This window comes from Podarcis muralis, chromosome 16 (assembly GCF_964188315.1).
Source record: "Podarcis muralis chromosome 16, rPodMur119.hap1.1, whole genome shotgun sequence".
In the NCBI taxonomy this organism is placed as follows: domain Eukaryota; kingdom Metazoa; phylum Chordata; class Lepidosauria; order Squamata; family Lacertidae; genus Podarcis; species Podarcis muralis.
The window spans coordinates 13856204-13879862 of NC_135670.1; the positions used below are offsets into that span (position 1 = coordinate 13856204).

Here is a 23659-nt window from a genome sequence, read left to right on the forward strand (position 1 = left end):
TTCCTCAAAGGTCATGTACAAAGATGTGGAACCAAAACAGGCTCAGGACGGAATCCTTTGGCACTCTAGTTGTCCCTTTTTTCCAGGATAGCGAGGAACTGTTAGTCAGCATTTTGGGGGCTTGGTCAGTCAACCAGCTACAAATCCACCTAACAGTTACCTCATGCAACCCACATTTTATTAGCTTCTCTGCAAGAATATAACAGGGGACTTTGTCAAAAGCCTTACTGAAGTCAAGATGCACTATGTCCACAGCATTCCCCTGATCCACCAAGCTTGTAACTCTATCAAAAGACGAAATGAGATTTGTCTGGCATGACTTGTTTTTGAGAAACCCATGCTGGGTCTTAGTAATCACAGCATCCTTTTCTAAGCGCTCACAGATCGACTGTTGAATTATCTGTTCTAGGACCTCTCCTGGTATCAATGTCAAGCTCACCAGTTGGTAGTTACCTAGGTCTTCTTCTCCCCCCTTTTTGAAGATGGTAAGAACATTTGCCCGCCCACAGTCTGCAGGGACCTCACCTGTTCTCCAAGAATTCTCAAAGATTAGAGACAGAGACTCTGAGATTACATCCGCAAGTTCCTTTAGTACCCTTGGGTGCAGCTCATCAGGCCCTGGAGATTTGAATTCATTTAAAGTTCCCTTGCCACTTATTTTCCCATCTTGTGTTGCAGTTCTCTCTTTGCATTATTTATTCTATTATCTCCAGGTTGGGGATTGCTTTCCTTTTGGGTGAAGACAGAGGCATAGTAGGTGTTGAGCAGCTCCGCATTCTCTCTGTCACCCAATAGCATTTCTCCGTGCAAGGGACTTGCTTGTTCTTCTTGCTTCAAACATAGCTGAAGAAACCTTTATTATCATTTTTAACCTCTCTGGCAAGCCGGAGCTTATTCTGAGTTGTGGCCCGCCTGACCTTCTTCCTGCAACGGTTGGCTACTCGTGTATACTCTTCCTTCGTGATTTTTCCTTCCTTTCATTCCATTCCATGGCTGAGATATAAATAACACCCTCAGCAGTGGAGTCAGGCATTAGTATGTTTGAGGTGGGTGTACATGGCATTGTTAGTTAAATGATTAAGGCACCAACCTCAAGAAGGCCCCGTGCTGTGCCCCAACCTGATTACTTTCCTGGGGGTGTCTTTTAAGAGTTGAGCACTTTTTATTTTTTGCAGTTTGCAGTGGTACCTCGGGTTAAGTACTTAATTCGTTCCGGAGGTCTGTTCTTAACCTGAAACTGTTCTTAACCTGAAGCACCACTTTAGCTAATGGGGTCTCCTGCTGCCGCCACGCCGGTGAAGCATGATTTCTGTTCTCATCCTGAAGCAAAGTTCTTAACCTAAAGCACTATTTCTGGGTTAGCAGAGTCTGTAACCTGAAGCGTATGTAACCCAAGGTACCACTGTATTTTCATCCCTGCTATCAAACTTTTTTCTTTCTTTTTTTTAAAGACAACCGATTCCTTCAGCTTAATGGATGTTCTGCAGGAGTCCAGCACCTTTAATTAGCACTTCAAAATGCCAGAAACACAATGACAGGTATATTTAAAGGCCTAGTCAGGAAGTCATCTTCAGATTTTGGGTTGAGCTGGAGCCAACAGCACTGCCGCTGACTCCTTTGCATGCAAAATACCTCTTTGGCCCCCTCCCCTCTTCCCAGCCTGCGAATTTTGGCAGAGCTCTCTCTGGCTATGCACCTCCTCAGTTGTTCAGCCCTTCTCTCTTTTGCGTCTCTGACTGTGCTTGGAGGTGGGGAGGGGAGGGGAACGATCAAGCATTATTATTTTCTTTTAGAAATAATAATTGTTGTCTTTTGGGGAGAAGGGCAAAACCAAAGGAAGCCGCAGCGGAACCAAAGGAAGCAAAACATAAAGGGAACAAAGGACCAAACTGTGGCAGGTTGTGGTGTTGCACTTTCCAAAGAACGTAGACATATTGGACCAGGTTCAGAGGAGGGCAGTGAATGTGGAGATGGGCATGGAAAGGCCGTCCCTTGAGGGAGGTGTGAAGGAGCCGGGTGTGTTCAGCATGCTGAACGGAAGGCAGAGAGGGGGACAGGATAGCCCTCCTCAGATACCCAAAGGGCTGCCCCATCAATGATGACAAAGGCATGTTCCTTGATGTTGGTCCAAAGGGTAGGTCTGCATCTTGTGTTCTAGGAGAAATGTCCATTGCCAGTGGAACCGATGGCCTAGAAAGCTAGGAGGGCAGGTGGGCTCCTCTTCTCCGGAGGTCTTCAAACCATTCTAGCTTTGGGTCACCTACCATTAGCAGGGGAACGGGATGGACCAGGGGCAGTGTTCGAAATTAGCCAGGCGCATTTTGCCCTTGGCTTTCGGCCACTCGCAACCAAGTGATGATGCCTGGGCACCAGGATGGCACCTGATGTCTCCGCCACCTGGGGGTTGTTGGATCTAGACTGTTTTCACACACTAGTACCCAATCCTGTAGAATTCTATCAGTTATATTTTATCTGCACAATCGGAATGAATTTCGGGAACCCAAATGCTTTTTCTGTGCAGCCAGAGCAGGAGCAGGAGCCGTTAAGAAAAAGTGGTCGGAAGAGGCCAATATATATGTGGACTGTCCCTGGATCAAGGGACTTTTCTTCTTTAAGTTCTCAGAACTCTTAACCTAGCTGAAGGTTGTCCTCTGAACTAGCCAGATGTTTAAATGAGAATCAATCACAGTCAGTCCATCATTTGAAAAATAAGACTTTAGAGCCCCCTTGCCCCAAAATGGCAACTAGACATTCCGTTTTTGTGTTCAAGTTCAAGTTCAAGTAGTTTATTACAGTCATAGACTAGCATAAGCAAAACATATAAATAAATAGCATAACAGTATGAATCTAATAATTATTAAATAAATAGGAGCAAGAACCAAACGTAGAATTAAACATATACATAGAATACTCAATTAAGCATAGATAATGGGTGAGTAAAAATTTAGAAGAAAAATTAAAAGATCAGTTAACACAGCTATATGGGGTGGGCTTCAGAAGTGCGGATCTAACAATATGGGCCTTCAGTTTAGGATTGAATTGCAGCATAGACCATTCTTTGTCAAGTATCTATCATGGCAGCGCAAAATCTGGCAACTGAATATGTGACTTCTGGGCTCTCATCCTGTAGTAATAGGGAGATGTTGTCTTGTTCTGAACGCCCAGGAAACTTATATAAGATGGGTTGGATAAACCTAGTTGGTTTTTGTGATTGCAACCTTGGTTTAAGGAGTCATTTGGCAACTATCTTAGATATCGGAGTTTTGAACACTGATCAGGGGTCTGTTTCTGTTTGAGCGGCCCATTACGTTGAGCGGCCATCGCCACCCTGTTGCCCCTCCAGAGTTTTAGTCCAAAGCAGCTGGAGGGCACCAGGTTGGCATTGCCTTGAGTGTCATAATGTCTTGGGGGCCGCATGCTGGTGGTGGGAAGGGCCAGATCCAAAAGTGAACAGGGAGACCTGTTCCTTCGCTCTCTGGTTTCTTTATATCAGTTGCTGGGCATCGTAAGTGGGGAGGAAAGGTCTCTTGCATTTGGGACCTGCCTTGAGGCATCTTGTTGGCCACTGTGAGAAGACTGTGATGGGCCATTGGCCTGATCCAGCAGCTGCGCTCTGCTTAATCTTCTTAGGTTCTCTCCATGGCCTTCTTTGGACAGTTCTCTCCCTCTTGCCCTTCCTGCGTCAGCCTGGCCAATGCTCAGGTGTTAAATTGTGGGTGAACATATCAGACGACACAGCGATTCTTCAAACAGCTCTTGTTTATTCACAGGCCAGAACAGAACTGAACTGAAGGGTTCAGCCAGCCTGCTTATATAGAGCTCCACTAGAATGCAACAGTAACCACTTTCTGTAACTATCCAATCACTGAACGTCACTTTCAATCCCTTATTTGCATATGTGGACCTGAGTGAAAACTATCTACAGTATCCCCCTGCTGGCCCAGGGTGAGAACTTCAGTACATAACATCAGGGATGATGGGAGTTGTACTGTGGCAACATCTGGGTGGCCACAGGTTTCCCCTATCATAATATGGCAAAGTTGCAATGGGGGTGGGGTGGGGCTTTCTGAAAGCTAGTTCTCTCCTCCCCTCAGGACAAGGATGGACCTCAATGAGCCCTAAGGTGGCATTTGAGATGGAGGGGAGCCCAACTCAGCTGAGCCAGAGGTTTCCTCGCCACCGATGGAAAACATAGCAAGATTTCACATCTTCCGCTGAGTTTAGCCCCAGCTGGCCTGACATTTGCTATGGGAGAACGGATTGAGAGGGGTGGAGTGAGAACGAAGGACAAACATGCAGGGGTGCAGGATGGCACATGTGTTTGGGGTAGGGAGAGAGCGAGAGCTGTACCTGACTGCAGCCCTCTGGGACCCTGCTTTTTATGGTGTTCCCTGAAGCAGACACAACAGCCATACAAAGCCTGGATGAGCCTAAAGAGATAGTATTATTGCCCCAGAGAGTGGCTCTGGAATCTGTTGTCGTCCCCCCCCCCCCCCAGTGCTTCAGTCTAAGTTCTGGTTAAAGGAGTGCCCCTGACCATGTCAAGAGTGCTTTTTCGCCTTCTGTTTGAATGAAGTAACCGAAAAACAGTCGCTATAGAATGAAGGCAATTGTGTCTCCCTGTGGCCAGCTGTTGGGGATGATGTCTCACCCATGCTGGAAACAATAAGAATGTTGCATCATTCATATATATATATATATATATATATATATATATATATATATTCATTTCCTGTGAGAAGCAGTTCAAGGGGGCAAAGCGGGTTCTAAAGATAGATAATTCATTCTTGTTCCCAAGAGCTGGGAGCATGCAGAAGAAGGAAAGGGTAAAGCAAAATCTCAGTGCTCTGTCGATGTCCCAAATCCTCTCTGTTCCCAGGGGTTTGGAGGGGGGGGGGATTGTCTTCGTTTTGGAAAATTGCAACGTTACAGACTCAAAATCACGTAGGATAGGTCCTGTTTCCTTGGCAGGGGTCAGCATTGTTTCAACAGCAACTGGACGGGTTGCAGCATTTTGCTGGCAGGAAGAAGATCTGACAGGCAAAGCTGTACCTGTGGGATTTCTGCCTGCCCTACATTTTATATTTTGAAGGGGGAGGGAGAGCTCAAAGCAATTTACAGCCGACATTGAAACATCAAGTGAAACAATCCAGAATGAATCATGACTGAAGAAAGTCAAATATGAAGTCAACATTCAAAGCAACATAATTAACAGGAAGCTGAAATATTGTCTTAAAGGTTTCAAAAGAAAGCGTTGTAATGGAGGTCAGCTACAGAATGCACATTTATCGCAGCAAAGTTAACCGGGGGGGGGGGGGGGGCGGGGGAGCTCTTAAACCTTTGAAGAGAAAACAAATATAACATGCACATTTAAAACAGCATAATTAGCAAGAGAACAAAACATTATCGTAAGCATAGAACATATCTGCTGCTGTTGTTGCCAGTCCTGCCAATGGTGGTTCATGGTAGCTGGTGGCTGTGGAAGCCCAGACTCAGTGACCTGGGTCTCTGACCTCTTCAGCAGCCTCCGTTTCTGTAGCTCCGTCACGGCAGGGAGCAAGTCCTCCAGGACTCACCGCCAAGTGAAAGAAGTATGGAATATTGAACAGCTCTTACTCAGAATCTCCTTTCTTGTAACTTGAAGCCATTGGTTCAAGCCCTACACTCCAGAGCTGGAGGAAACAAGCTTGCTCCCTCTTCCATGTGACAGCTCTTGAGATATTTGAAGAGGGCTATCATATCTCCTCTCCGTCTCCTCTCTTCCAGGCATACAGCAAACCTGGGTTGCAGCTCATGGTTTGTCTGGAGCAGAAAACAAAACCACCACCCCATGAGCCTGGGTTAGGGAAACCAGCTTAGCCAAATCATCAAACCCTGCTGTATTTTGATGCTGTGTTTTGGGGCCCTCCGGATTGGGGTTTGTCGTCTTTGGAGGGTGTCGTCTGCAACATGTCACTGATGAAGTAATAGTGCATGGGTAGGCAAACTAAGGCCTGGGAGCAGGATCCGGCCCAATCGCCTTCTAAATCTGGCCTGCAGATGGTCCGGGAATCTGCGTGTTTTTACATGAGTAGAATGTGTCCTTTTAAAAATGTATCTCTGGGTTATTTGTGGGGCATATGAATTCGTTCATTCTCCCCCCCAAAAAATATAGTTCAGCCCCCCCACAAGGTCTGAGGGACAGTGGACTGGCCCCCTGCTGAAAAAGTTTGCTGACCCCTGGAATAGTGCATCATTGGTGGATTTCTAACTGGACCACCCACCCACAATTCCACCGCGTTAGTGGTTCTGTGATGCTTAAAAAAGTAAAGGACCCCTGGCAGTTAAGTCCAGTCGCGAACGACTTTGGGGTTGCAGCGCTCATCTCGCTTTACTGGCCGAGGGAGTCAACGTTTGTCCGCAGACAGTTTTTCCGGGTCATGTGGCCAGCATGGCGAATCCAGAGCAGCACACGGAAACTCCGTTTACCTTCCCACCGGAGTGGTACCTATTTATCTACTTGCACTGGCATGCTTTCCAACTGCTAGGTTGGCGGAAGCTAGGACCAAGCAATGGGAGCTCACCCCGTCACGGGGATTCAAACCGCTGACCTTCTGATTGGCAAGTCCAAGAAGCTCAGTGGTTTAGACCACAGTGCCATCTGCGTCCCTCTGTGATGATTACTCAAGGCTATTACACCATTGCCTCCTGGAGGGCCCCCCCTTGCCCTATAGTGCAAAAAGAGGGACAAAGAAATAAACAGGAACGTCTATACAGTGGTACTTTGGGTTAAGAACTTAATTCGTTCTGGAGGTCCGTTCTTAACCTGAAACTGTTCTTAACCTGAGGTACCATTTTAGCTAATGGGGCTCTCACTGCCACTGTGCCGCCGCAGCATGATTTCTGTTCTCATCCTGAAGCAAAGTTCTTAACCCGAGGTACTATTTCTGGGTTAGCGGAGTCTGTAACCTGAAGCGTCTGTAACCCGAGGTACCACTGTAATATAAAATGTTACAGGATTTCAGCAGGAGGCAATTGGACATGCATGCACCAACTGGAAATCAAGCAAGTATGTTTACCCCAAACTTTGGCATGTGCAAAACCGCACTGAAAGTGCCCTGATACCATCATGAGCACAAATGCTCATAAATGCACAATTAAAAGGACGTCTTTTAAGGGTGTATTTTGTTGCTTGGTCATGTCACTTAAAATGCGGAATTATTATTATTAAATTTTCAGTAGTATTCTTTGGTTTTGAATGAGTAATGTGCATAGCAGTTGTCATAACGATTCCCTTTCTGTTAGGATATATGCAAACCGGTTAGAGATTTCCCTGTAGGCAAATGTCTGATCCCTACAGGGGGAGATGGTGGGACCTTTCATGTAGCTCTTCTAAGTCAGATATCTGGGTTCCACAAGGCCTTGGGAGGAGAATGAGGGTCCGGTAAGTTTTTGGCAAGGATATGGGCCTGGGGGCCAGGACACCTGGGTCTTTTTGAGGCCGTGGGAGAAAAATGAGTTCTGACAAGTTTCTTAAAGCAGTGGGGTGGGATATGTGTCTCGTTTTGCAATCCACCTCCGGCAGGTGGTGACGGACTCCACTATCTGGAAGGGAGGAATGGAATAATAGCTATTAACTGAGGTTCAGAAGCATTCCTGTAGTTCAGGGGCGGGGGAACCTGTAGCTCTACAAACTTGGCTGGACTCCGTCTCCCATCAGCCCATCAGCAAAGCCGATAATCAGGGTTCCTCACTCCTGCTGTAGCCTTTATGTTCCAGTGTAGAAGGGGAGTGGTATGCAGTGGTTAGAGTCGATCTCTAGGCATTGGGCCCTCCCGATTTGCTGTCACCTTCCTCCAGCCTCTCTGAGAGGCCCGGGGCGGTGACTGTGAACGGGCTCTTGCAGCGCATTCTAAAACCAGGTCACCTTTGCTGGAACCTTGTCCTGTGTAATCATTGGCAGTAATCTGAGCCCAGGTAACCTGGCACGGAAGAGCCGGTGGACGGCAGGTAATGGATACTTCTTGGGACTAGGCAGGTAGCCAGTCCTCCTTGTTTCCACCTGAATGGGAAAGTCCAGCTGCCGCCTAAAAGACAGACTAGCTGGATGGTTGCAGCGGTGGCTATTAAAAATATTAGCAATAATGATTTTTTCAAACTTGCTAGCTGCTTTTTAAAAGCCCTTGCTTTATTTGGGACTCACAAGGACACCGTCTCCCCATTTTCCAGGAGTTGAGGCTGAGAGAGGGTGGGTGACTTGCACAAAGCCCCTGGCAGAGGTAGGATTTGAACCCGGGCCTCGCAGGTCTTTCGGACCCACTGTAGATAATGAGTGGTCTCAAAGAAACGAGCCTGGCTGAGGTTGATGGAGAATGAACTCCCAAGTAGCTGTGCCTGGGGACTGCATCCAAAGATTTGAAAAACAAAAATTCTAAGCTCCTTCTGCCTGGGTGCTCTGAAATGTGGCAACCGGCATTCAGGAATTTGAAAGATTTCTTTCTCCAATCCGGTCTCTCTTCTCTCCCCCTCCCCACAAGGCCTTTCCTGCCTCTTAATTCTGACATGCAAATTAATCAGCTTTCATCTTTGCTGCTGCCTCCCTGCCATCCTGCCTTTTTTCCTCGACGATTGCGTTTGAATTTCTAGGTTTCTCTCCTGGAAATTCAGGATAGCAAATTGGCAGAACCCTAAGCCCCCTCCAGACAACCCTTTTTTATTGTGCATTCACAACTGTTTGTGCTCAGGGTGGTATCGGGATGGTTATAAGCAATTCCCCCTTTCGATACTGTTTGCATCTGTGCAAAAGGTTCAGGGTGGCTTCGTTTGCGATTGGTGCATATCTCATTACCTCCTGCTGAAAAACTTGCAGCATTTCGTACCGCAAATATTCTGGAGCATCGTTGACTTTTTGGTTCTGCTTTGCACTGTTGTAGTGCAAGAGAGGCCCTTCAGACAGCAATAATGCAGTGACAATAGGCTTACATTGCAGAACGACTCTCAAAGCTGAACACCGTGTGGATGGTCTGGTCTAAATCTGCCACTGTTGTTGTTGTTGTTTAGTCATTTAGTTGTGTCTGACTCTTTGTGACCCCATGGACCAGAGCACGCCAGGCATTCCTGTCTTCCACTGCCTCCCACATTTTGGTCAAACTCATGCTGGTAGCTTTGAGAACACTGTCCAGCCATCTCGTCCTCTGTCGTCCCCTTCTCCTTGTGCCCTCCATCTTTCCCAACATCAGGGTCTTTTCCAGGGAGTCTTCTCTTCTCATGAGGTGGCCAAAGTACTGGAGCCTCAGCTTCACGATCTGTCCTTCCAGTGAGCACTCAGGGCTGATTTCCTTAAGAATGGAGAGGTTTGATCTTCTTGCCGTCCATGGGACTCTCAAGAGTCTCCTCCAGCACCATAATTCAAAAGCATCAATTCTTCGGCGATCAGCCTTCTTTATGGTCCAGCTCTCACTTCCATACATCACTACTGGGAAAACCATAGCTTTAACTATACCGACCTTTGTTAGCAAGGTAATGTCTCTGCTTTTTTAAGATGCTGTCTAGGTTTGTCATTGCTATTATTCCACCAGCAACACATTGTGGGAAATGCCTGCAAGAAACCCACCAGTCTGGGAGGGCCCTTAGAATTGGGACGAGGAGAGGAGGAAAGGTTGGCTCAGAGAGGAAAGGGCTGTGGGTGCATTTTGCAAACTAGCTTTTGCGTGCGCCTGCTCTGATCGCCCAACTCCCCCTCCCTGGCCCTCTGGCACTCTCTCTAGCTGTGCATGGATTTATCGAGGGACAGGGAGCTGTCAAGTTTCCACCTCACCCCTGAGGCTCGTGCTCATCGATCGGATGAAGTCTGTGGCCTAGATTCCAGTGAAGGGCAGAGAGGTTTAGTGGCTGGTGCACTGGGAGCCAGGTGCTGCGTCTCTCGGCTCTGAAAGGGCAAGTGGGTGGTGGGTTCAAGGAGATGGGGGCACGTTCCACATTTTTAATTGTCAAGTATTCCATTCAGTCCTTAGTTCTGGATTTTCAGCCGGTGGAAATGGAAGTTGGTTAGGGTGAATAACAATAGGAGGAGCCTCCTCTCTCTCTCTCTCTCTCTCTCTCTCTCTCTCTCTCTGCTGACAACTTTGATTGAGAAAGGAAGTCAATTCGGTTCACCCACCTTTCGATCAGCCTCTCTCATGGAGGCATTGGTGGTCGTTGAAATAGGCCGTCTGCCCTTGTTAGCTGTGCTGCCTTCTGGGCTCCGAGTTCAAGGTGATGGGTGTGATCTAAATTTTCTCTTTGCAGCCATGGGTCTGGCCCTGCCAGCCTCTGAGCTCTCTGCTGCTTCACATGTAGCCTGTTGCAATCTCTGAGACCCATGGAGAAAGCCTTCTAACCGTCCCTTTTTACTTATTATAGACAGCCTTGTTTTGGGGGGTACCCTTCCCTAGTAAATCACAGTCCTTCTGGAGCTCTAAACTAGAAAATGCTTTGAAAAAGGAGCACTTAGAAGCAATCCAGAATGCAGTGCACATGAACTGAAAGCTGCTTGAAATGAAAAGATCGTAGAGTCATAGAATCGTAGAGTTGGAAAGGACCCCAAGGGTCATCCAGTCCAACGCTCTGCAATGCAGGAATCTCAGCTGAAGCATCTAGGACAGGTGGTCATCCATCCTCCAAGGAAGGAGAGTCTACCATCTCCCAAGGGAGTCATTTCCACTGTCAAACAGTTCTTACTGTCAGAAAGTTCTTCCTGATGTTTAGTCAGAATCTCCTTTCTTGTAACTTGAATCCATCGGTTCAAGTCCTACCCTCCAAAACAAGAGAAAACAAGCTTGCTCCAACTTCCATGTGACAGCCCTTGAGATATTTGAAGATGGCTGTCCTATCTCCTCTCAGTCTCCTATGCAGCCTAGGACCCACGTACCTACGGGACCGCCTCTCCTGGTATGCCCCGCGGAGGACCTTAAGGTCCACAAATGACAACACTTTGGAGGTCCCAAGTCGCAAGTTGGTTAGAGTGGTCTCAACTAGGGCCAGGGCCTTTTCGGTACTGGCCCCGACTTGGTGGAACGCTTTGTCACAAGAGACTAGGGGCCTGCAGGACTTGACATCTTTCCGCAGGGCCTGCAAGGCAGAGCTGTTCCACCTGGCCTTTGGTTTGGACTCAGTCTGACCCTTATGGTTCCCTCCCCTTATGGTTTTGATCTATGGGCTACTTTTAAAATGAGGATGCATTTTAAATTGCATTTTAACCTGTATTTTAAATTGGTCTCCCCCCCATTATGTTTTTACTGTTATTTTACTGGTGTTAGCTGCCCTGAGCCTGGGGAGGGCGCGGTATAAATAAAATTTATTATTTATTATTTGCCAGCCGTAGAGCAAACCTTGGTTGCAGCTCATGGTTTGTCTGAAGCAGAAAATAAAACCACCCCCACCCCCATGAGCCTGGGTTAGGGAAACATGCTAAATCAAATCATTGAACCTATCATATTTGGGCTTGGGGGAATGTGCGAACCCTGCTGTATTTTGATGCTATGTTTGTGGGGCAGGAGAAGACAAGTGGGAGCTTGCCCACTTTCCCTGCATGAAGGTTCTGAGCAACGAGCTCTTCTTCAGAAATAAACGCAGCAGAGAAGAACTGAGGGTAAAAGCAGGTCCAGCAGCAATGGTGGAAGACCAGAATGAAATGGCCTCAGGTGAGGAGCAACCAGAAGGGAAGAGGTGTGGTTGGAGGAGAGCCTCCAGTGTTGTCAAAACCACACACACTTAAACCTGGGGAGTAAAAGCCCAAAGGAATGCCCACACCTAAGATGGGTTTCTTTTGCACTGCTGTTCTGGATCTTTAGGCCCTCCACATTAGCAGAAAAGATGGACAAATGCAATGCACAGAACAATGGCTGTGAAAGGACGATGGTGTCATCTGAACGTCCCATTTGGGGTGGCAGGAACACCAGGGCTGGTCCTACAATGATGCAGCTGCCTCAGGCAGCGGATGCTGAGTATGAGGAGTAGCCAGAGATGTCAGTGCCACGTGGCCGGCCCTGTACCCTCTATGCCAGCTTGCTACCCTCAAGTGCAGGATAAGATGTTGGAGTAAGATTCCACTGCCATTCCAGTTGGCTCCTGTATGTGCCCTGGGGGAGGGAGCCATCTTGTCCTTCGCCTCACACACCTGCCAACATTTTATGGTTCATTTGTGCTGGTTTGCCGTTGACTTCGGCTCCTACGTCTAACTTCAATGGAATAATTTTCTTATTTTTATATCCACATTGACTTCTTTTTTTTGTCCCTGGTCTGCCCTTGCAGCGGATGCCAGAAACACTGACTTTTGCTGCCTCTCTCCAGTATCTCGTTTACTTTTTTCAGACTTTAATTCTCCACAGTGCCTGCTTGTACAAAATGGATACTCTTTTTTTTAAACAGTTGTGGTCAGCCTTTCCTCATGCTGGGCGTTCTGCCCACCAATACCTTTTAAATCCTCCTCCTTTCGCTCTCTTTGCCAGAAATAGTTTTCCAGCAAGGCCCATTATAAACTTTTCAGCATTAATTGTTACTGCTTAAGTTTATTGGTTTTGTCGTTCTTATTTCATTAATATATGAAGATGATTTGCAAACACACCACAAAAACCAGCTACAGTGGTTTTAAAAAACAGTGCAAAAATGAAACTGAAAATAGGTTTGAGAACACCCTTCCATCCAGCTGGAAATGCTCGTTGAAACTAAAATGTCTTCAGTTGCTTCCAGAAAGGACAGGAGGCAGGCACCTGTCACAACTCGATGGAAATGTTGTTCCACAGAACAGGGGCAGCCACGGTGAAAGCCCTGCTCCAGACTTCTGGTATTTTAGAGCTTCAATGAGAAACTCTTCTGCAGACTGCAGTGACCTACTAGGCATATAAGGATTAAGGCGGTCTCTCCCGTGACCTGGTTCTGAGCTGTCGAGGGCCTTGCAGGTTAGTGCAGGCTTCCTCAACCTAGCCCCTCCAGATGTTTTTGGCCTACAACTCCCATGATCCCTAGCTAGCAGGACCAGTGGTCAGGGGTGATGGGAATTGTAGTCTCAAACATTTGGAGGGCCAAGTTTGAGGAAGCCTGGATTACCGTATTTTTTGCCCTATAGGACTTTCCCCCCTCCAAAAATGAAGGGGAAATGTGTGTGCGTCCTATGGAGCGAATGCAAGCTTTCGCTGAAGCCTGGAGAGCGAGAGGGGTCGGTGCGCACCGACCCCTCTCGCTCTCCTGGCTTCAGGAGAGCCCCAGCGCCAGCCCCACAAGGTCATTGGACAGAGGGAGGCAGAACGCCGCCATCCCGCTGTCTCCTGAAGTGGTTTGGAGGCTGGCGGCGGGGAGACCCCGCCACCAGCCCCGCAAGCTCCGGGGACAGTGGGGAGGTGGAGCGCGTCTTCCCACTGTCCCCGGACCTGATCTGAAGGCGGGCGGCGGGGAGAAGAGCGCTTCTCCCTGCTGCCTGCCCCACAAGCGCCTGGGGGGGAAATAATTTTTTTTTCTTTATTTCCCCCCCAAAAAACTTGGTGCGTCCTATGGGCCGGTGCGTCCTATGGGGCGAAAAATATGGTAGTACCAGAACTTTGAATTTAGCCCAGCAGCCGATTGTCAGCCAGTGCAGATGAGGTACTATATCCTGGCAGTAGTTTCTCCAACAATTAACCCAGCTGTCTCATTCTGCGCTAGCTGCAGTCTCTGGATCAACCTCAAGGGCCGCCCCACACAGAGCACATTGCAGTAGTCCAGCCTTGAGGTTACCAATGCATGGACAACTCTGGTTAAGCTATCCAGGCCTGGCCATAGCTGTCTTGTTAATAGCAGCCTGCCAGCCTGTGAGTTGCCCCACGCCTGCCCCCCTCGTGCACTTCTCTCCACAATTTTTATTTGAGCTTGGGGTATCTCATGTGCTTTTGCAGTTCCTTCTCTTGGGTCAGGTCTTCCTCCTGCAGTAATTTCTCCTTTGAACTGGATTTCATTTTCATTGTCATGAAACCAACACCTTTAGCTAGAGTGGCTGGGGTATAAATATTATTATTATTATTATTATTAGAGTACGTGAGACGCAATTCTAAAAATGGGATGGCCATTATCATTTGGAGTGATTACACAAAGCAGTTCTTTTTGGTAGCTTTTGAACCCGGTAAATTTTTTAGCCATTGTGTCCTTTGGTAATGAATAGCTTCCATTGCCCTTGATCCTGGAAAAGTTGTATATAGCCCTCATGACTAGTAGCCACAGATAGCCTTATTCTCCATGAATGAGCCTAATCTCTCTTTCCAAGTCATCTGTCTCTCCATCTTATGAGAGCCAATTCTGTAGTTTAACTACATGCTCTGTGAAGGAGGACTTCCTTTTGTCTATCCTGAATTGTCATTCAGCCTCACTGGATGTCAGCGAGTTCATCGTGATTTTAAACAAGCCATGCAGCTTGTCGTTGTCGTCGTCTTTTTCTCATTTCTATTTAAATCTCCCTTCCAAAGGAGTCCAGGGCAGCAAACACATAATTAAGAGAGCATCATTAAAAAAAACATTCTAAAAACAGTTTCAAACAACCCCCATTATCTCAGCCAGTGACGTCAGAGTTGCCAGGAACAGTACCTTTCAACCATCGAATGCCTGAGTGAACAGGAATGCTTTTAAATTCCTCCTGAAAGTCAATAAGGACGGACACAACCACACAGCATTTACAGCAGAAGCTGCCTTATACTTAACCAGGGCTATTTCCCCCCTATCTAGCTCAGTACTGCCTACACTGACTGGCAGCAGCTCTCCATGTTTCAGACAGGGGTCTTTCCAAGCCCACACCTGGAGATGCCACTGGAACAGAATCATAGAATTGTAGTTGGCAGGGACCACCAGGGTCATCTAGTCCAACCCTCTTGCAATGCAGGAATATTTTGCCCAGTGTGGGCTTGAACCCACAACCCCGAGATTAAGAGTCTTATGCTGTACTAGCTGACCTATCCAATTACCTTGAGGCCTTCTGCATGCAGGGCAGGTGTTCTTCACCAGGTCCAGCATTACTGCAGAAATGTCCATATTATTTCTCCTGGGCAAGCCCTGCTGCAAAAAATTATTTCTAGCCCCTGCAGATAAGTTTGCCACTTGCACCCTTTTCTGTAACCACCCAGCAACAACAAAAAGCAGTTTGCACATGCTTAAAGTTACTAATGAAGAATCTCGGCAAAACACCTCCCATTTCTCGTAGGAAATAAGTAGAAATCTAATACGTATTTTATTTCTAAATTCTCTGCCTTCTAAATGATGGCAGAGAGAACATTGCAAACTTTCACGAGGGCTAGAAGTATGTCTCCTTCCTTCCTTCCTTCCAAAAAGAAGTCTTAAGATTTTGCATATGTCAACAGAACAGACTACAAAATTCAATTCCATTTTGAGCCAGCGAGGAGGGACTCTGAGAGCTGTGTGCATTTTGAAAATCAGGCTTGAGCCTCTGTAGAATGACTTGCCACTTGCTGTAGTGGCTCTCCTTCCAAATGTGTGCTGGAGAGGGAGGAAGTTTGTGGCTATTCTGTGCCGAAGGGACCGCACTCTGCGCATGTTCAGGAGCACTGGGAGCCCTCAGGATCTGCCTTCATACTGAGCATCTCTAGGTGCTGGCATGCATTATTTCAGTGGCGTAATGTACTGAAGGCTTACATTTTTAAACGTGTTGTAAGGAGCTTGAAGGGACACGGGTGGTGCTGTGGGTAAAAGCCTCAGCGCCTAGGGCTTGCCGATCAAAAGGTCGGTGGTTCGAATCCCCGTGGCGGGGTGTGCTCCCGTTGCTCGGTCCCAGCGCCTGCCAACCTAGCAGTTCGAAAGCAGCCCCGGGTGCAAGTAGATAAATAGGGACCGCTTTCTAGCGGGAAGGTAAACGGCGTTTCCGTGTGCGGCTCTGGCTCGCCAGAGCAGCGATGTCACGCTGGCCACGTGAGCCGGAAGTGTCTCCGGACAGCGCTGGCCCCCGGCCTCTTGAGTGAGATGGGCGCACAACCCCAGAGTCTGGCAAGACTGGCCCATACGGGCAGGGGTACCTTTACCTTTACCTTAAGGAGCTTGAAGATCTTTGGGTAACAAGCAACTAACAAATCAGACTCATAGGGTTGGAAGGGACCTCCAAGAGTCATCTAGCCTAACCCCCTGCAGTGCAGGAATACAGATAAGTCTAATAGATAAGTAAATAAACAACTCCTTCATGCTACAGGCCAGCCTTTGCTAACCTGGAGCCCTACAGCTGTTTTGGACTACATCAGCCATTGTGGTCTGAAATACCTGAAGGACTCTAGCCTTTATTCAGCTGTGAAATGGCTTCTCTGCCAAGGTCTGAAAGCCAGAGGGTGGCGTGGGGGCTGCTTCTGTTTGCTGTGCTTGGCGATTCCAGGCCCAGGTCCCAGGAGCAGTTGTGTTGCCCTCTTTCCACAGGACATGGCAAGGAGCTGCTGGAGTCCGTCCAGAAAAGAGCGGCAAGGCGGGTGGGGAGGGGAGAGGAACGATCCCAGTCCTGGGACACTTAATCTCCTGTTGTGCGAAGAAAGGTGAACTTGGTGGCTTTCTCTGGTTTCCTCGGTGCTGGTGGGGGTGAGATTGCTGGATGCTCCTTCATTCAGCTGTAGACAGTGTGTGTATGTGTGTATGTGAGAGAGAGGGTAAGGGATAGCTCAGGGGGCTGGGAACCGGGCCCGGGAGCAGGAAATAAAGTGAAATTGAGAGGACAGCTGCTTTGCTTTGGGTGGGAAGGGAAAGGGGTTTGCTTTGTATGAACATCTCTTTTGGAGCTGCTGAACGCAGGTAAGTCGAAGGATCAGCTGGTGGCAGCTTCCTCTCTCTGCCCCCTCCCCTCCGAGGATTGTGCTAGCAGGTTATTTCTCAATAAAGAGGTTTGGAGGCTCAACTCTGCCTGTATGCCATGTTCTCTGACCTTGAAACCCTTGTCCTCTGTTTATGATATATTGGGGGACGGGGAGAGAAGGGGCACTCAGGGCATCTTCAGATAACCATCTCTGAGATTGTTGCTTTGTTTGTTTTTAAGGGTTTGTTCAGGAGCTTAATTCCCCCCCCCCCTTTAGTGCAGAGGGGACATGTAAAAAGTGGGGAGGAATATAGTTCTGGAGGCTGGGGGAGAGGAATAACTCTGTAAGGGGGAGCACAGTCTGGATTGGGGGGGAAATGAGGACGAGAGACAAAATTAGGCTTTTGAGAAGGGAAGGCAGGACTTGGAGAGGGAAGAGTGTTTTGTGGCATTTTATTTTTTTACTTCATTTGTAGATATTCAGCTACCGCATAATGTTCGGAACCAAATGTTGTATTGGATGTCAGAGTACATATTTCATACCCTCCAACATTTCTCCAATGAAAACAGGGATGTCCTATTCCATTATTTGTTTGTTTGTTTGTTAATTATTTTATACCTCACCCATCTGACTGTGTTGCCCCAGCCACTCTGGGTGGCTTCCAACGTATATAAAAACATAACGAAACATTAAACATTAAAAAAAAATTCCCTATGCAGGGCTGCTTTCAGATGTCTTCTAAAGGCTGCATATTTACTTATCTCCTTGGCTCAGGGGTCACATATTTCCATACCCTCCAACATTTCTCTGATGAAAATAGGGGCGTCCTAAGGAAAAGTGGGACATTCCAGGATCAAATCAGAAACTGGGGCAGCATCTGTAAATCTGGGACTGTCCCTGGAAAATAGGGACACTTGGAGCATCTGATATTTACAGGTGGGTGAAGCATTTATTTTATTTACCATGTTTGTTCTCAGTGGGTGAGCCTGGCCCCCACACTCTGTAGACACATGGCTCCCAGTGTTTCCCATGAAATTCTACTCAGAGGAGACCCATTGAAATGAATAAACCTACATTAGTCATCCTTCTGAACTTCAAAGAGATCTGAAGGCAGCTCTGTATAGGGAAGTTTTGAATGTTTGATGTTTTCTGATGTTTTTAAATTTTGCTGGAAGCCTCCCAGCAGTCATATGTGCAGCGTAGTAGTAGTAGTAGTAGTAGTAGTAGTAGTAGTAGTAGTAGTAATAATAATAATAATAATAATAATAATAATAATAATAATATATTTTATTGTTGTTATTGCTGCTGCTGCTGTTATTATTAGTATTAGTATTATCTCTGTAAGTTTTTAATGAACTTTTCAATTTTTACAAATTCTTTTAAACAACCACCAGAACAAATCTCTCATATCCGTTGACTTCCCATCCACCCTTCCATGGTGCTTATTCTTACCTTATATTACTTATATTTTACCCATTATATATGCTAATGATAAATGATTAAAGGGCATTTCTCATCTGATGCTATACTTCAAATTCCTGCATATGCTTTAACATAACCGTAATACTTTTTCAAATATTCAAATATTGCACAAAATATTTCCATTCTTCAAGAAACTTTTCTTCATTCTGTTCTTTAATTAATTAGTCTAGCCCTCTCAGCAGCTGCTGCTGCTGCTGCTTCTTCTCCTCAGTGGATCTGCTCTAAGAGGGATCTGCTCTATTACAGCAGTTCCCCTGTGAAACCTTAGTGTCTCTGTTTGAGTTGGATCTGCCACGACTCCTTTATGCACAGAGAGAGAGAGGACTTGTTGCTGACTGCTGTGCTTCCCCTCGCAGGTATCCCCTTCTGCGCAAGACCGGAGGCCTCTGCCTGCTACCTGCCCTGAGCCTCCATGCCGGGGTGGACTTGCCCCTCCACTGTGCCTGGATAAGGGCCCCCAGCATAGCCTGTGCCCTTTGCACCGCTGCACTCCAACCTTGAGATGATGTCGCGCAAGAAGGCCATCCTCCTCCTCCTGGCGTTCAGCACAGGCACTTTGCTCCTGCACCAAAGTGCCCACCTCGGCTGGTAGGCGTGGGAGACTTTGAAAAGGCGGGGGTTGGCACCAGTTCTAGGTTTGGGGGCAGCCTTTGGGCAACATGCTCTCCCCCCCCCCGTCCTCCCTGGGTATGCCCATGGCCACTGTTCTTCAGATATTGCTGGGCTACAACTCCCATCATCCCTGTCCATTGGCTAAGCCTGTGCTTCCCAAACTTGGATCTCTAGCTGTTTTTGGATCCCATCATCCCTGACCACTGGTCTCGCTAGCTATGGATGATGGGAGTTGTAGTCCAGCAACATCTGGGATTCTGAGTGCACCACCTCCTTGCTGCCGCTGCTGCCGCCACCACCACTGCCCAATTGCATACCTCTCCCTCTGGGTCCAATCCAGACCTCCTCCCAGAGAATGAGGGCAAAGTATGGAGAGGCTTCTTCTCCTCTTCTCTTACCTCTCACTCACACCAACAGCAAGGAGGAAGAGGCCCAAGAGATTGGGAGTGGGGCCCCTATTAGGGCATGGGCATTTGCGGGTGCCCAGTGATGCTGACCCCTGGCACCATTCCAGACGAAGACTAATGAGAAAGAAAAGAAGGGAGTGGTCGGTGGGTGTGGGAATGGGCAGTGGCCACTTTTAAGATGGCCTATGATGTCTTACCGGTTGAGGCAAATGAGAAAATTTGGAGGCAGCTCGGGGAGGTTGGGGTGGCAGTCTAGGAGATGGGCAAACAAGCACAGGAGGTGGAAAATGGCATGCTCCTCAGGATGAGAATCCGCCACTCCACCCAGCTGTCCCCAACCTGTCACCTGAGGCAGCTGCTTCACCATGCCTCATAATTGGGCCGGCCCTGCAGATGACATTTGGGTTGGGTATTGGAAAGGAGAAAGGAGCGGAGCTTAAAAAAAGTGTTGGAGCGGAATTAAAATGAAGGGAGGGCTCAAAAAAAGTGGGGGAAGAGGGTGGAGGGTCCGTGAGGGCTTGGGTGTGAGACTAGGAAGCATCTCTGGGCTTGTTGTCATTTCTCTCGACCCCCCTGCCGCTAACCAGACCCCTTGCTTCTGTCCCCCGCTGCCCAGGTTCCCAAAGTCGGCGCCCTTCAGCTGCGTGCCCCCGTCGCCCCCCCGCCCCAAGCACACTGCCGTGGCCTTCCTGAAGACCCACAAGACGGCCAGCACCACCGTGCAGAACCTGCTCTTCCGCTTTGCCGAGCGCCACAACCTGACGGTGGCGCTGCCTCACCACACCTGCGACCACCAGTTCTGCTACCCGCGCAACTTCTCGGCCCGCTTCGTGCACCCTTACACGCTGCCGCCGCGGCTCATCGCCAGCCACCTGCGCTTCAACCGCGAGGAGCTGCACCGCCTCATGCCCAACGACACCATCTACGTCACCATCCTGCGCGAGCCGGTGGCCATGTTCGAGTCTCTCTTCAGCTACTACAACCAGTACTGCCCGGCCTACAAGAGGGTGCCCAACGGCTCCATGGAAGCCTTCCTCGACGACCCTCGCCGCTACTACCGCCCCCACGAGAAATACGCCATGTACGCGCACAACACGCTGGTGTACGACCTGGGGGGTGACCCTGAGCACAGCCCCGAAGACCCCACCTACTTGCCGGAGTTCATCCGCCAAGTGGAGGGCATCTTCTCGCTGGTGATGCTGGCCGAGTACTTTGATGAGTCCCTGGTGCTCCTGCGCCGCCTTCTGGCCTGGGACCTGGAGGACATCCTCTACGTCAAGCTGAACATGCGCAGCCCCGAGTCCAAGCTCAACATCACCTCGGCCCGCGTGGCGGCCCAGGTCCACGCCTGGAACGCCCTCGACGCCCGCCTCTACGACCACTTCAATGCCACCTTCTGGCGGAAGCTGAGGCGCGTGGGCCAGGACTGCGTCCAGAAGGAGGTGCGCGCCCTCCGCCGGGCCTGCGAACACCTGGCGCGCCGCTGCTTCGGGGGCCAGCCCCAGCTGCGCCCGGCCATGCAGATCAAGAACAAGGAGCTGCGGCCCTGGCAGCCCAGCGCCAAGGTGGGCATCGTGGGCTACGACCTGCCGGGCTCGGGTACCCCCTTGGACGAACAGTGCCTCAAGCTGGCCATGCCCGAGGTGCAGTACTCCCGCTACCTACTGAGGAAGCAGAGCCTGAGGAACCGGAGGAGGGCGGCACTCCACCGGCCGCTGCCGCCTCGGGGGCTCCTGAGGCCACCCCGGCACCCTGTCCCCAAGGCGGCATGAGCGCCCCACCACCACAGCAGCTGGAAAGGCCCAGGAGGCGGAGGCCCAGTTGGCAAGAGCAACTTCCCACCGTCGCCCTGGCAACACCTCAGCATCCTGTGATGGGCCCTTGCAATACTAGATTAGGCCTAGGCCTCAGCCTTCTTCAGAGCCAGGGTGGAGGGGGGCTGGTGATGGCTAGTCCGATTTGGCAATGACTCCCCCTCAGTTTCTCTTTTCTGGGACTTAGGGCTGTGCTTAGTCCTATTAAAACTCAGGGCCTTGGGATCTGGGTGAGCGGGACTTTCCTCCAGGCGCCCTGAGGCCGTGTGTGCGAGCCAAGTGGATTCCCGTCGCTCGGCAACCAGCCCGATTTTTGTTTCTTAAACCCAACTGGGTGTTCCGTTCTGGCCTCGTTTCTCCCTTGCTCCAGAGGAAATGCTACAACTGGACCTCGGGGGAAGCTGAGCACATCCGGGCCCCATCCCTTGCTGTTAGAAAGCAGTGAGGGTGGTCTCCCTCCCCGCTTCTGACAACCATTTTCTTCGTCCTCCCTGCTATGTACATCTGAGTGCTGAATTCGACCACTTCCGGTTCTGCTCCCCCAAATCCATAGTGCATGCCTGCACCCCACTGTCACATCCATCCACGTGGAGCTCCAACCTGGCATCTTCTCCCTCCCCTGCCCAAAATTAATTTTATACCTTTATCAGTCTCTATCTATGCCCCACCCCCTTCATGGGACTTGCCAGGATTCATCTCCAGAAACTTGTTTTTTTATTTTTTTTTATTTTTAATGTCCTAGACCTTGTGACATTGTAATACAGAAGATCTCGCTGTGTTTTTCTTGAAGGAGGAGATGGAGGCCAATAAAACAAACAAACAAACAAAACCTGGTTTTGCTGTTAGAATTAAGTGTGCGTGTTTAGAGATACTGTATTTTTTTTTAATAGAGTGGGTGGGTTCCTCACTTAGGGGATATCAGAGAATTCCCAGGGAAAGAGGAGTTGAAATTCCTAATGCCTGCTTCATTGTCCCAAAGTTTGGAATGGAAATCAGTGCAATGAATATGATTGGCATTGGTTGTTGTAGCTTTCAGTTTACAAATGATACGTAACTGATTCCTTTCCCCTGCCTCGAAATTGCATTTCATTTCCTTTGCCTTGAAATGAATGGGGTGAAATAACATCGTGACAACATAATTATGTAAAATTCTGCCACAGAGGACAGCAAGGTAAATAACTGAGGGTTTTTTTAAAAAAATGTGTTTCATTAATTTTCACACAGCAAGTACAACAAATAACATGGTTTTCGTCAGGAGGTGAACAGTAGAACGGAAACAAGCTGCATGTGATGAGCATATATCAAAATGGAAATTGATGCCTCCTTAGGATGCTGGATAGCTCAGTTGGTAGAGCACGGGACTCTTCATCTCAGGGTCATGGGTTCAAGCCCCATGTTGGGCAAAAGATTCCTGCATTGCAGGGGGTTAGACTTGATGGGCCTCTACAATTCTACCTCCCTCTGTGTGGATTTCACACAGGAGGTGTTGGCGACTGTGTCAGCAGGCATCCCCATAGATTTATTTATCTCATTCATGACTCACTTCCTATGAAGTATCTCTGAGCAATTTTGCGATAAAAACATGCACAATAAACTCTGCATGAAATGATTTCACAGCCAACATGGATGCTGATTAGGATTTTAAAAATCCACGTTAGAAGGCTTGTTGAAATAGGAAGTTCTTTAACAGGCACCAGAATGTCAGTAGAGAGGGTGCCTGCCTGCCTATTCATGGGAGGGAGCCACCACCTTAAAGGCCCGACTCCAACACCACGTGCAATGGAGCTCTTGATGAGATGGTATTTGCAGGAGGCCCTTTCTCTGCAGAGAGCTGTCGGAAGGAGGTGTGTGTGTGTGTGTGTGTGTGTGTGTGTGTGTGTGTGTATACACACCGCTCTTCTTCTTCAGAACTACCACTCTGAAGTTCTCAGGGTAGTTCACAAGATTAAAAAGTACAAGATAACCTCCATACAGCTTGCAGGAAGAGCAAAAGGGGTCTTCACTAACCCAGATGGAGTTGGTTGAACAACTGCTCTCCTGGATGGATAATCCTGTGCAGTACTTTTTAAAGAAAGTGTCTGTCGGATTGGTCACAAAGTCCTTCCAGCTTCCACTCTCCCATTTCCCGACAGCAGCTTGAGACCAAGAGCACTTCTAAATCATCACTATTGTCAGGTCAGATTCAGTCACGTTGCAGCACATTCGGGTGGTGCAGTTAAAGGTAGATTTGGGGCTCTTTGCAATAAGGAAAGAAATGGGGAGAAATGCTCTGGAAAGAGTGGGCTAACTTAACACTTGCTTGGCACCATGTTGTATAAGCTCCCCAAGAATCAAATCGGAATGAATGCTCAACGAACAGGTCATCTTGAAGTGACCTTGATTTCCCTGGGATAGCTTGAGAACACATTTGAGGGCCATCTCATCAACATGATTTGGTAGCTTCTGTTTCCCCCCTAGACTGTCAGTATTTTCTGCAATTAAAGTGTTATTAAGGGACTCTGTTGCTGTGGCACAATAAACCCACTTTTTAAAAACAGGCATTTTTGCGTTTAGGAAAGTAATGAGGAAATGGACTGAGACGTGT

At 48.5% G+C, this 23659-nt stretch overlaps 1 protein-coding gene across 7 annotated transcripts in view; it reads left to right on the top strand.

Annotated features, from left to right (window-relative positions):
- Positions 1–21904, top strand: part of GAL3ST3 (galactose-3-O-sulfotransferase 3) — a 29622-nt gene extending 7718 nt beyond the window's left edge. For 3 of the 7 annotated variants that reach the window (XM_077919985.1, XM_077919979.1, XM_077919984.1), the window contains exons 2-3: positions 18599–18830; positions 19878–21904. In XM_077919985.1, the coding sequence (XP_077776111.1) occupies positions 18745–18830; positions 19878–21033 (1242 nt within the window). In that variant the 5' untranslated portion in view covers positions 18599–18744 and the 3' untranslated portion in view covers positions 21034–21904. Of the gene's footprint in view, positions 1–17534; positions 17697–18598; positions 18831–19877 lie in introns of all 7 variants that reach the window. The other 4 variants (XM_077919980.1, XM_077919981.1, XM_077919982.1 and 1 more) reach the window with 2 other exon arrangements.
- Positions 21905–23659: the final 1755 nt, after the last annotated feature.